At 47.1% G+C, this 12403-nt stretch overlaps 1 protein-coding gene across 1 annotated transcript in view; it reads right to left on the bottom strand.

The window, feature by feature from the left end:
- Positions 1–371: 371 nt before the first annotated feature.
- The window catches only part of NLRC5 (NLR family CARD domain containing 5), a 33502-nt gene continuing 21470 nt past the window's right edge, over positions 372–12403 (bottom strand). Inside the window, exons 29-48 of the mRNA XM_031058402.1 lie at positions 11516–11605; positions 10554–10619; positions 9983–10066; positions 9826–9909; positions 9249–9335; positions 8737–8817; positions 8165–8245; positions 7699–7782; positions 7375–7458; positions 6789–6872; positions 6614–6697; positions 5880–5963; positions 5372–5455; positions 4469–4552; positions 3724–3807; positions 2875–2958; positions 2691–2774; positions 1344–1427; positions 989–1072; positions 372–571 (exon numbers count right to left, since the gene is read on the bottom strand). Of these exons, the coding sequence (XP_030914262.1) occupies positions 490–571; positions 989–1072; positions 1344–1427; positions 2691–2774; positions 2875–2958; positions 3724–3807; positions 4469–4552; positions 5372–5455; positions 5880–5963; positions 6614–6697; positions 6789–6872; positions 7375–7458; positions 7699–7782; positions 8165–8245; positions 8737–8817; positions 9249–9335; positions 9826–9909; positions 9983–10066; positions 10554–10619; positions 11516–11605 (1663 nt within the window). The 3' untranslated portion in view covers positions 372–489. The remainder of the gene's footprint in view (positions 572–988; positions 1073–1343; positions 1428–2690; positions 2775–2874; positions 2959–3723; positions 3808–4468; positions 4553–5371; positions 5456–5879; positions 5964–6613; positions 6698–6788; positions 6873–7374; positions 7459–7698; positions 7783–8164; positions 8246–8736; positions 8818–9248; positions 9336–9825; positions 9910–9982; positions 10067–10553; positions 10620–11515; positions 11606–12403) is intronic.

The raw sequence follows: 12403 nt of genomic DNA on the forward strand, positions 1-12403 counted from the left end.
AAAATAAATACAAAGTACCGAACTTCTAATTTGAAGTTGAAGCTTGGATGGAGGTGATGGTGAACCTTTCATTGTAGGGCAATACATAAATAAAAAATGTCTAGCACATAAGTATTCTTATCACAGTTTGCTAATTATTTTCTGGAAAGTTATTCTCTTGAAGAGAGTTTCAGTGCTTTTCTACCAAGAATACCATCCTGCCTACTCAGCAGCAGTTATTTACAGTAGTTTTCTCTTCTGTACAGTAAAAAAATCATAAGAAACAAAACAAACAAAAAAAAATCATAAACAAAAAACCAACAGAAACAAACAAAACAAAACCCCAAACCAAACAAAAAAAACCCCCAGTGTCCACCCTTGGTTCAGTGCAGCAAAGAAAGATCCAATATTTACAGCTTTCAGTGGTAGGAACTTTGAGCTCCTGGTTCTTCAGTGCAGTTTTGAGGGCAGCAGCAGACAGAGAACTCCTAGCTAGGGCAAGGGTCTTTTCTAGTTGAAGGAGAAGCACAGTCTTGGGTCTTGGCTTATCAAAGTCTCAGGAAGGCCCTTGGGCACTGGATTTCCCCACAGCCTGCAAGGACAGCAAAAGTGTTACTGCAGGACCAGGTGTGGATCCCAGGGGAGAGTGGGACAGGGCAGGAATGTTCATCAGAAGTGAAACCAGAAGGAAAGAGAAAAGAAAACTTTAAAGAACAAATGCAACAACCTCCTGATGGGGATATTACACAACTGAGTCTTCTTTTTTTTTTTTCCTCATTTAAAGCCACCAAGCTTTTCAGTTCTTTTTTTCCCTGGACTTTCTGAGGAGCTGAAGCTGTCCCAGAAAACCCTCAGCTTGTCTTGTGCCTGCATTCCCTGCAATGCCCCATTCCCTGCCAGCTAACCCAGGGCAGCAGGGGCATGGGTCACATCTGTCCCCACCCTTGTCACCCTGACCTCTCCTTGCTGAGCCAAGAGCCAGCCACAGAGCTCTGGGACACCTCCTCACCTGATGGCCTCAATTTCTGGGCACGTGGCAAGTTCCTCTGCAAGCTTTGTGGCCCCACAGGCTCCAATGCAGTTCTTCTCCAGGCTATTTTAAAAACCAAAAGAGAATTTTGAAACCCCAAACAAACCCAGAGAGGAAAACAGCTGAATTGTCCCGTGTTGGAATCACCTTAAGTAAAATAAGCGTTAATTCAAGTGAATCAGCCAGGCCAGGCTGGCCCTTGGTGCATGGAGCTTAAACTGCAGGAGCCTGCCTGTTGTTCCTAAAGTGCCTCCCCTTTTTGGAAGCCCAGTGATTGAAGGCTCAAGGACAGAAAAATGAGCCTTCCCGGGGTGTTTCCCAGGGCTGTACTCACTCCAACACCTTCAGCTTTTCCATCTTTGGGAGAGCAATGGCCAACTCCTGGGCTCCTCCATCTCCAAGGGCATTCCAGGACAGTCTAAAGCAGACAAGAAATCCCAGCTGTGAGTCTGGATGAACACTGGTGTCACTACTGTGACATTACCCCTCCTGGATTAGCCTATTTGCAAGAGCTAATCACCCTCTTATCATGACAGGTAAACATTTCTCTGGTGTGGTGTTTGTGAGGTTCCCAGGATGAGGTGAGAGATGAGAATTTGACTCCATGTTCTTAGAAGGCTGATTTATTATTTTATGTTGTTATATTATATTAAAATGCTATACTGAAACTATACTAAGGAAAAAGAAAGGATACATCAGAAGGCTAGAAAATAATGAATAATAAAAACCTGTGACTGACTCCTCAGAGTCCAACACAGATGCTGGTGATTGGTCATTAATTAAACAATTCACATGTTTGGATAAACAATCTCCAGACCACATTCCAGAGCAGCAAAATATGGAGAAGCTGTGGCTTATCTTCCCAGGAGAAGAAATCCTGGTAAAGGGATTTTTCAGAAAATATCATGGTGACCTTGGATTGCAAGCTTAATTCTGAGGATTTCTCTCCATTTCATCACATGCATGATAAGACACCAAGGAGTGTCTGTGGACTGTGGTTATCTCAGAGTCCTTCAGGCCCAGGGAATGAGATGTGAAAAATGGAAATGGCTGCAGAGCACACAGCTTTACCCCACGAAACGTTTTAGCAGTGTATTTCAACAATTAGTAAATTACTGATACATTTACCACCGAAATGTACTTGGTGGAAAGCATTATGAAATACTTTTAACAAATATTCAGCAGAGTGAGAAGCGCCCTGTGACAGCGGTCACAAAGGTTTTCAGGTGAGGTGAGAGACAAGAACGTTGACTCCATGATCAGAAGGCTTGATTTATTATTTTATGATATATATATATTACATTATAACTATACTAAAAGAAAAAAGATGGAAAGATTTCCAGAAGCTAGCTACACTAAGAACAGACTAGAAAAGAAAGAGTGATAACAAAGGCAGCTCTCCCGGACTCTGTCCGAGAGAGCTCAGTCCTGGATTGGCCACTAACTATAAACATCCAAGATGGGCCAGTCCAGACGGACCTGTTGCATTCCGCAGCAGCAGATAACAATTGTTTACATCTGTCTCCCAGGCCACAGCTCCTCAGAAGGGAAAATCCCAAAGAAAAGATTTTTCACAAAGAGATGTCTGTGACAGTACCCTGCATCTCCAAACAGGAGCCGGCGCTAAAATGAGAGTGACCTGTGAGTGCTGAAGTGCCTCCCCACCCCTCCCCACACTCACGTTATCTCCTCCATGGACGGGCACTGCTGGAAGCCCAGAGAGAGGGACTTTGAAGCACCATCGGTGACGCCACAGAATTTCAAGCTGCAGCAGCAGGGAGAGAGCAAACAGAGGGCATGGGGTGCTGGTGTCAGAGCTGAGGGGAGCACAGCCCCACGTCCTGCCCCGGGGCCCCGGCACTCACTCGATCTTCCGGAGGCGTCTGAAGCACGGCAGCCCCTTGGACAGGGCATGGATGCTCTGCTCCCCAAGGTTGTTTTCTGATAAACTGTAAAAGGGATGGGAAAGCTTTGAGTGGGGCAGCAAAAGCAGGTACAGTCAGAGAAAAGCCACCATGAAAACATAAGCGTGTGAACTAGCAAGTTAATAACTACTACCCAGACTAAGTGAGGGCTCTGCAGACAGCAGGGATGGGCCAGATTGGTAAATAGCAACTTCAGTTCACTGCTTGGTACAATGGGAGTGGCAGCCCTGCTCTAACTCACAACCTCAGTCCTTGCAGCAGGGAACTGCCTGCAGACAGAAATTTGGGGTTATACCTGCGCCAAAGAAGCACAGATCTGCAGCACATCATGTGTTGCATGTGAAACTGGAAATAAAAAAGAACCTCAAAAACTGGAGTTAATGACTGGTGTGACTTGAGAGGAAATGACAGTAAGGGAGAATGGGAAGACCTTCCAACACCTTAAGGGACTACAAGGGAGCTGGAGAGAGCCTTTGACAAGGGCATGGAGAGACAGGACAAGGGGGAAGAGCTTCAAGCTGAGGGAAGGATTAAATCGGATATTAGGAAGCAGAAATTCTTCCCTGTGAGGGTGGTGAGGCCCTGGCACAGGTTTCCCAGAGAAGCTGTAGATATCCCACCCCTGGAATTGTCCAAGGTCAGGCTGGATGGGGCTTGGAGAAACCTGGTCCAGTAGAAAATGTCCCTGCCCATGGCAGGGGGATTGGAGCCAGGTGATCATCAAAGGTCCCTTCCAAACCAGCTTGTGGTATCTTTGGCACCATCCCAGGTGCACCAGCCATGACCTACCTTATCTCTTCCAGCTGCTCACACACCACCAGGGCTCTGGCCAGCTCCAGCCCTCCTGCCTGCCCAATGTTGCTGTTCTGGAAGCTAACCAAGGAAACATAAGCATTGGAGGATTATTTTGGAATAAAACTGTAACAGAAGTTCATATTTAACCTGCCAAGAACCCAACAGAGATGGTGTCCTACCACTGGGATTCCTGTTCTAAGTTAACTTTTGATGACATCTTAGACACAGGCTGGAAGAGATGCCTCTAAGCTGAGCCCAGGGAGCACTTCTAGCTCACCAATTTCTCACTTTGTTACTATAAAACAGTACAAGAAAGTCCTACATGTTAGAATCCTGGAGAGACTCCCACAAAAGTTTTAAAAATACAGTAACACTGACTTCAGGGAACAGAAATTACTCAGATGTGCTTGCACAAAAAGGTGAGGGTCCATAAAAGATGCTCATCCTTATGGCTTACATCCCACCAGAGGCATCAGAAACCAACATGCTCCAAATCAATTTTAAGGTTTATTTTACTGTACACTCTCTTCCTGGCTCATCTCCATAGCTAATGCTGCAAGAGATGAAGCAACAAGAGTTTATGTGACTCTTACAGCAGAGTAATTGTGGAGGGTTTCTCTACCCTGGCACACTGAAATTACTCTAAACAACCAGTGCCCATGCCCTTTCCCATTCCTTCTTTCAAGAATCCCCATTCTCCCCAGGATACCCAGCCTTCCTGGGCAGAGGTGACACTTACTGCAGGACCTTCAGGTCGGCCATGTGAGGCAGACAGAGGGCAAGTGTCACGGCTGTCCTGTCTCCAAAACCATTCCTTGACAGCCTGGGAGAAGCAGAAGTGAAAAGTTGCTGGCAGTGAAGCCCAGAGCCCCATTCCTCACCTGTGTGTCACCCCCACACTGATGTGTGACCCCCATTCCTCACCCCTGTGTGCCTGGGACTGTGCTGAGAGGATCTAAAGGGCCCAATCCAAAGGACTCTGAGGGTGGGGGGAAGAAACAATGAGGTTTTGAAATCCTGCAGCAGAAGTTAAACAGGAAAGTAAAACCGAGCTGCACTTCCTGAGTTACCTGAGCTGGAATTGAACTGAAATTGCACTTTTTCATATGTGCCCTCAGTACACACACCCTAGTCTGAAGGTTACAAGGACAGTTCCAGTAGTTCAACTGTAACTTTTCCTTATTTGTTATTTTTAAATTTCATTTATTTAATATGGCAGGGCACATATATTCTTTAAAGTGGTCTGGGATAGAACATCAATAGATCTGATTGTGTAAAGCCTATATCTGTCCACTTCCCTCCATTTTTGCAGCCACCCAGATTAATGGTGATATCCTGGGCAACACAGGCACTGAGCAGCTCCTGACACTGCCTATGAACCTGCAGATTCAGCTCTTGAATCCATTAATCCACTAATGCAGGCTGCACAGTTCTTGGAAATCTTCAAGACAATCCAGCAACCAATCCCCAAACCTTCCACGCCCAGCACCACACATTGCTGTGGTGTGCAGCAGAGTTTTTACTCTGCTCTCACAAGAACCAAGTGGTAAAACTGATCTTGGCTTTATCAGAGCCATATCTGGTTTCTATGCCTTGATTTTTGCCCAGCTTCCCCAAAGGATATTTGAAATTACACACTTACAGTAACTCCTTGATGTGCTTGCAATGGGCAAGAGCTTCCATCAGCTTCTCCCCTCCAGCAGGACTGGGACAGTTCCCTGAAAGGCTGAAATAAACATGAGACTCTCAGTGACTAAATGAGAACCAGAATGCACCAGGTTAAGATATTTCACTGTTTGCCTGCTGTGATGGGTCTCTGGGAAATGGTCTGGGGATTTTTAGGTTCTTTTGCCAGGTGCTGAGTAACTCCTGGCCCTGCAGGTCCTGTGGGGAACGAGCAGTTTTCCCTCCCAGACAGAACTGGGAAAATCCTTTTCTTGCCCCAAGTCACTTCCAGGTTTTCCATTTCAAAGTTACCAGGCTTCCCCCAAGAGCTGAGCCTAACAAAGAGCTGGATGCTCTAATTTCTGTTCCCTGGGAGAAGGAACAGTTTGAATCCATGTCTCAGCCTTGCACAGGGATTCCCACACAGGCTTCCCCACCAGCCATGGCCATGACCAAAACAGCTAAACCAGAACAAAGGGACTCACTCGATTTTCTTCAGGTTTTGCATTTCCAGCAGGACAGCAGCAAGATTTATCAGGCCTGGATCTCCAATCTCGGTGTGGCTTAAACTTTAAAGAAGAGATGGAAGGCCTGTGTTGTAAAGGAAGACAGCAGGCAACGTGCAAGATCTTATTTAATGTATCCCATTTGCTGGATGACACCTCAGGCCTTGCCAGCAGAATCAAAGAGCTGTTTATCTCAACTATCTCACAGAAAATTAATAGGTGCTAATGAGGAATTTTAAAAAATTGCAAAGAACAATTAAAATCACTGGATCCTGTTGACAGGTGGGAAATTACTTCAGCCAGAATACCAAGACAGGATGAAGACAGGTGGTTATTATTTTACAAATTGCTACAGCAGAGAATGGACAGCATCTGGCAGGAGAGAGGGGAAGAAAGGAGATCAAACTTGGGGTTGGCTCCAGTACAGATCTTTTCAGGCAAATTCTGGGTCTGAGGCTCTCCCAGGACAGAAGGGAGACTCTAGTCCTATTCTGGCTCCCAGGGAAGATTTGAATTCTGTTAAATCCATTTTCTACATGACTGAGTGGGGTAAGACCAAAGTTTCCTCTTCTGATTTCCTCTAGTCCAAGGTACCTCATACACGAGCACTTTGCAACCTCCCTGCTTTGTAACAATGCTGTGTACAAGCACACCTGGTTCTCTCCAAGGGCTGGCACTGGTGGTCACCTCTCTGCAAGAAAGGAGAAACTCACTTGATTTCCTCCAGGCTGTGCATTTTCCTCAAGGCTTCTGCAAGTCTGGAGCAGCCTTCATCACCAATGCTGTTGTGGTTCAAGCTGGAAACAACGTGCCCAGGAAAATGGAGATTTAGCTGCTGCTGCTATTGAGCATCCCAGGCCAGAGGTGAGCTGCACAAACCATACTTACATCAACCTTCTCAGGGATGGCATCTCACAAAGCCCCAGCACAAGCTCAGGGATGGCAGCACTGCTGAGTTTCATGTAGCCCAGGCTGGAGGATGAAATAACAATCAACTCCCCAGGGACAGTGGTGTGAGCACTCAGCACAGAGGGGAGCAGAACAAGATGGGAGAGATGGGGGAGTGTATTCTAATCCCTAGGAATAACTTCAGTTTTGCTCTTTAATGCAATTCTAATGGACTTGTTTGGATTCTGATAAAATACCAACAGAACACCAAAGCTCTAGAGCAAGAGCCCAGCCCCTCATGGAGCAAGGTGCCTCTGTGACCGCAGGACAACAAGATCCATGCAAAAAAAACACTGCCAGAACATTTGATTCTCCACTGGAATTCCCTGCCACAGAGTACTGATCTCTGTCTGTCTCACTCACTGCTCATTGCAAATATAAAATAATTGTTGCTTCTTCCCTATCAGAAGCCATCAGGAAAATACATCTGTCCACAGTACATGCAGAAGGGAGGCTGCAGGTTAACTGAAGCGTCTAGAAAGTTCTGGCAGCCCCTGGTCAGCCTGGTAACAACACACTCACTCACTTGAGCTCTTCAATGGCCTGGCAATTCTGCAAGCCTGAGATCAAATAATCAATTCCAGCTGGTGCAACACTGCTGGAGGTCAGCCTGAAAAACAGCAAGGACCAGATGAGGAGGTCTCAGCACACTGAGGCAGGGTTTACTCCACTGACAGGCAAACTGCCCCATCCCAAACCCCAGGCAGCCCAGACATCAGGGACCAGCAAGGTTGGAGAGATTTCCCTTCTCTGCAGGGCTAAGAGGACTGGCCTGAGGCAGAGGATTGAACAAACAATAAAAACGTGGAAAAGGTCCCAGCTTGACATGCAAACCCAAGGTCACACATACCCAAACATCTTCAGCTCTGGAAGGGGCAGCAAAATCCTGACCAGCATTTCTGCTTCATCCTCCTGGAGTTCCATGTGGGACCATCTGCAGGGAGGGAACAACAGGTCTGGGGCTGGCAGAAGGTCTGTGCTGAGCCCACAGCTCAGGCACAGCAGGGCTGGGACCTTGAAGGAGGGACACAACCCTGACACCAGGCAGGGTCCCACAGGAGCTCCAGCCATGGTAGGGGAGTGTAGCTTCTCTGGGCACTGGGAGACTGAGGGGATTTCAAAGGATACCCCAGCAGCCACCAGGTCTATGGGTGTTTCCTATTTTCCGTTCAAGCACTCCAAGAAGGAGACCCAAAGTCAGGAACTGGGCCCCTGCACTGGCCTCTCCCATGCCCTGCTGAGTGTTCAGAGTGCTGCACTCACCAGGACAAGCTGCTCCCCTCCCTAAAAATCCTTCACCACACCTGGTAACTCACCTCAGCTGCTGAAGCTGAGCACATTTCTCACAGAGCCTTTGGCAGAAGGAGTGCTTCATTTGTGGCTTGTACAGGCTCAGTCTGCAGGACACAAACAACACAGCTCTCAGTGAGGAGCAGCAGAGCCCAGTGCAGCACCTGGTGACACGATTAGGGACAGATCAGGGCTTTAGAGAGCCCACCTGGGGCTTCCCTGCCATGTCCCATTTATGTCACAGTCCACGTAGAGAAACACAGCCCAGGACAAGAGCTGCCTCTTCCTCCAGCTGCACAAAAGGAAAAGCACACTGATGCTGCTCTCTCTGCACGCTCATGCATAAGCCAGCATCTCTTAAGAGTCCTCAAAGTGCTCCTGCTTGCTGCCAGGAAGGCAGATGGATTTTTTAGCCTTGTTTAGGTCCAGCATGGGTGAAGGAGGGCAGCCCGAAGGACCATGCACATGCTTAAGGTTCCTTCCACATGTGTGGCACAGAGGCTGAACCCAGGGAGCCTTAGACACTCTGAAGGTATTTTTCATCCCACAGTGAAAATCAAAGCAAGCATAAAATAATGAGAAATAGTTGCCTTCTCACCTGCTGATGACTGATTCTGTCTTCTCCAGGCAGTGTGGGAATCTTATGACTAATTGGAAGAGGGTTTTATCTTTACATATCCTGAAAAATTAAGAGATTAGTGAACAGCATAAACCAGTGAACTCCCGAGGGAAGAAAATACTATTTTCCATAGGAAAAATCAGAAGGACTGAATGGGACAGGGCACATGAAAGCTAATCACCCATCTCTGAGGAGGTTTGTAATGTTTAAACTAGCTCCAAAACCAGCCTAAAGTGGGCAGCCTTTCTCCCAGGGGCAACCAGGGACATCATCTCCTTCCCATTAAACCTTCTGAGTTGTGACACCACAAACCTTCTAAGCACTTCTACCCACCAGCAATTTGGGTTAAAATTGGTTCAAGTGGGCAAATAGATCACAAATGCACTGGAGACAGTGAATAAACAGAAGAACCAGCGCTGGCTTCAATCTCATTCCCTTAAGAGCATCATGCTGAATGAAAACATCTGAAAGACACCAGAGGTGCCACTCACATGATCTCAGTGATGCTTCCAGAGGCCTGGAGAGCCAGCTCGAGCAGGTCCACAACTCTCTCTCTGCACACCCATGGCTCTTCTATGCTGCAAAGCAGAACACAGGCAGCTCTGCTTTATTCACACACTTGGCTCCATCCCTGCCTCTCCAGCTGAGTGCTCCACACTCCAAATCCATGGAAAGGCTGCTTGGCTTAGCAGAGGAATGTCTGCATGGGAAACAGGGGGCAGCCTGGGAGCAGGGAGAATAGCCCAGCTTTCCTGCAGAGAGGGGAGAATCTGCCAGCCAGGCAAAGTGCAGGAAGCTCTGGCAGCAGGAAAGTGTCCCCCAGGATGATCACCCTTCTCTGTGAGGCTGGCAGGGGCCTGCAGGGTCAGCACAGCTTATGGCCAGAGCTCCACACGAGGCTCAGTCAGAATCAAGGAGATAAAGCCAAACACCAATAACAGAGTCAGCCACAGAGTTTCTCAGGCCAGCGCTCCCTGCCTTTGGAAGAAGCACAGCTCACTTCTTTTTTAATGAAAGGAGATCTCAGAAGATCACACCAGTATCTACAAAAGCACAGTGACACAATACCTGATTTTCAGCAGTCCCAGATCCTTCCTCAGGGAATGCAGAAGTCTTTCTGCAGCTTGGACTGTCATGTTGTTATTTGAGGACCTAGAACCAGAGCTCAGTGTAATGAACAGCTGACAAATGAACCCCTCAATGGGACCAAGAGCCATTAACTCACGTGTACTCTGTCAGACCAGTGCACCTCTCCAGGAGCAAGAACAACTTTTCCAAGTGCTCTGGCTGAAAGTTGCACTCTGCCAGTCTGAAAGGATGAGAAAGAGAACAGCCTTAATTAATCACAAACAGTTCAGGCTTTCTGAACTGGAAATATCAGGCAGCACAGCCTAACCCCAGAGAGAAAGGAGGATGGCACAATAACCTTAAACACCTTTAGGATTTCCAAAAAAAAAGACTGTGGCAACATTCACAAGCATCTGTTGAGATATTCTGATATAAACATGTGTGCTATAATGGCACTGCTCTCTGTAGGACCCTGTCCTGTGACTGCAGGAACAGCCACAGGTGCCCAGGTGAGGAACAGATGGTGGGGAAGCACAGAGAGAAAGGGAGGTGGGATCCTCTGTGATGTGACAAAGCTCTTCTCACAACGTGAGCCCAAGGAAATGTATCAGCTATTAGTGCAAAATATCACCATGCCAGGAGCAAAAAGAGGTTTTGTCTGTCTTGCGCCTCAAAAAAGGACCCCCCCCTTTGCCAAAGAAATCACCACAAAAGGTCTGTAAAATTACCTCAAAATCTTTCTTGGGTCATCTCTGCTTGCCAGCTTGATGATTAAAGTTTCTTTGGAGCACAAACTGCACAGAGAAGACATGAGTGTGAGATTTAGATGGATAATTACTACTTTTCCCAGTGTTCAAAATTTAATGATACCAAACTCCGGAAAATAACCCAGCACAGCAGTGACAAAGGTACCTGGCACAGCTCAGCCCTCCCTAAAATAAACCAGCCCAGGGAAATGCTTCAGTAAGGTCTCACTCATGCTAAATCAGCATAAAGGCAGCACTGGGGTTTGGAGAAGCATCCTGACCTATCCTGATTTTATTTGCCTCCTCTGCCCTCTCTGGGGAGAGGTATAACAGGAGACTTTAAAGTGGCCCAAAGATGCAGCAGCCACATCTAACTGCAGGAAGGGATGGAAGTGGCCCTGGTTAAAAGTGGCTCAGGACAGACCAGCTGCTCCATGAACACAAACACTGATAAGGCCCCACGGATGAGCAGCACAGCCTGGAATTCTCATGCCTGGAATCTGTGAGAAAAGCACTTTGTGCCAGAGCAACAGGCCCAGAGCCCATGGGATATTTTTGCCGGAGAGGAAAGGAGATAAAATGCAAATCCAAGTAAAAGAACATGGGAAATTGCTTTCTATTGCCTCTGAAATCTCAGCATACCGAAGAGAACCTTAGAGAGCAATGCTGGCTCCTGCCCTGAAGAGGTTCATTAACAAATAAATACATGACAATAATTGCTGGTACAGCTGAATATCTGTGCCCATACACAAAAATAACCTGGCCCTGTGGAATGGTAGTTCTGCTTGGCAGTTATGCTTGGCCATTTGAAATGGACACAAACCAAAGGTTTAGGTAGTTGAAAACATGGTCCTCATCATTCTTACCTGAAGGTCACAAACTTTCAATAATTAAGAGGAAAACAAGCAGGGAAGACTCAGAAATTAATGAAGAAAAGCAGTCACCTGACTTGAACTTCAGTGGTGTTTCCAGATGTGACAAAGGCATTTACGAGATGTAGGACTCCATCCTGAGAAATCCCATTATGGCTGAGACTGCACAGAAGGGAAGGAAGGATTTTCACATGTCAGGAGTCAGGGCTGTCCCCAGGCCTCAGGCACAGAAGCAAAACTCAAGTTGGCACCAAAGACAGAGCAGCTTGTGGGGTGCTGGGCCCCTTCAGCTTTGCTCAGTCACTGAACTCCCCCAAGACAGGGCTGCTCACTCGGGGGACGCAGAAGATGCAATTTTCCTCTCGCACTACAGAGGCAGCAGCAGCTGGAACATTTACTGCCCCAGCAGAAAGGGAAGGGGAGAGGCTGGGTAGGGCACAGCTCAGCTCACAGCACCTTGGGTCTTGAGTCACTCATAGAACACCCAGAAGAGGGATGAGCTGAAAGCTCTGGGGACTGGGTCAGCTTCTGTCACACCACCCTGTGGCACTCACATTCTCTGAAAAATCCCTTCGCCCAGGATTTTTCTCCTGAGAAGCTGAGAAGCCTCAGAGAAAAAGGAAAACAATTCTTGTCTCATTTGCTTCTCCTGTGTTGTGCTCATGTGGAATGTGTTTGGAGATTGTTCCATTGGATTCTGGTGTGAGTTGTTTTGACTCTTTGGCCAATCAGGGCCAGGCTGTGTCAGGACTCTGGAGAGAGTCACCAGTTTTCATTAGTGTCTTTTTAGCATTGAGTAAGTATTCTTTCTGTATTTTTTAGTATTCTTTAATCTAATATAGTATCATAAGATAGTAAATTAGCCTTGTGAGAACATGGAGTCAGATTCATCATTCCTCCCTGCCACAAGGGTCCCTACAAATACAATCCCACCCCACTTTGGGCATTGCTATTTCCTGC

The sequence above is a fragment of the Geospiza fortis genome, unplaced genomic scaffold, assembly GCF_000277835.1.
Source record: "Geospiza fortis unplaced genomic scaffold, GeoFor_1.0 scaffold97, whole genome shotgun sequence".
Classification (NCBI taxonomy): Eukaryota; Metazoa; Chordata; class Aves; order Passeriformes; family Thraupidae; genus Geospiza; species Geospiza fortis.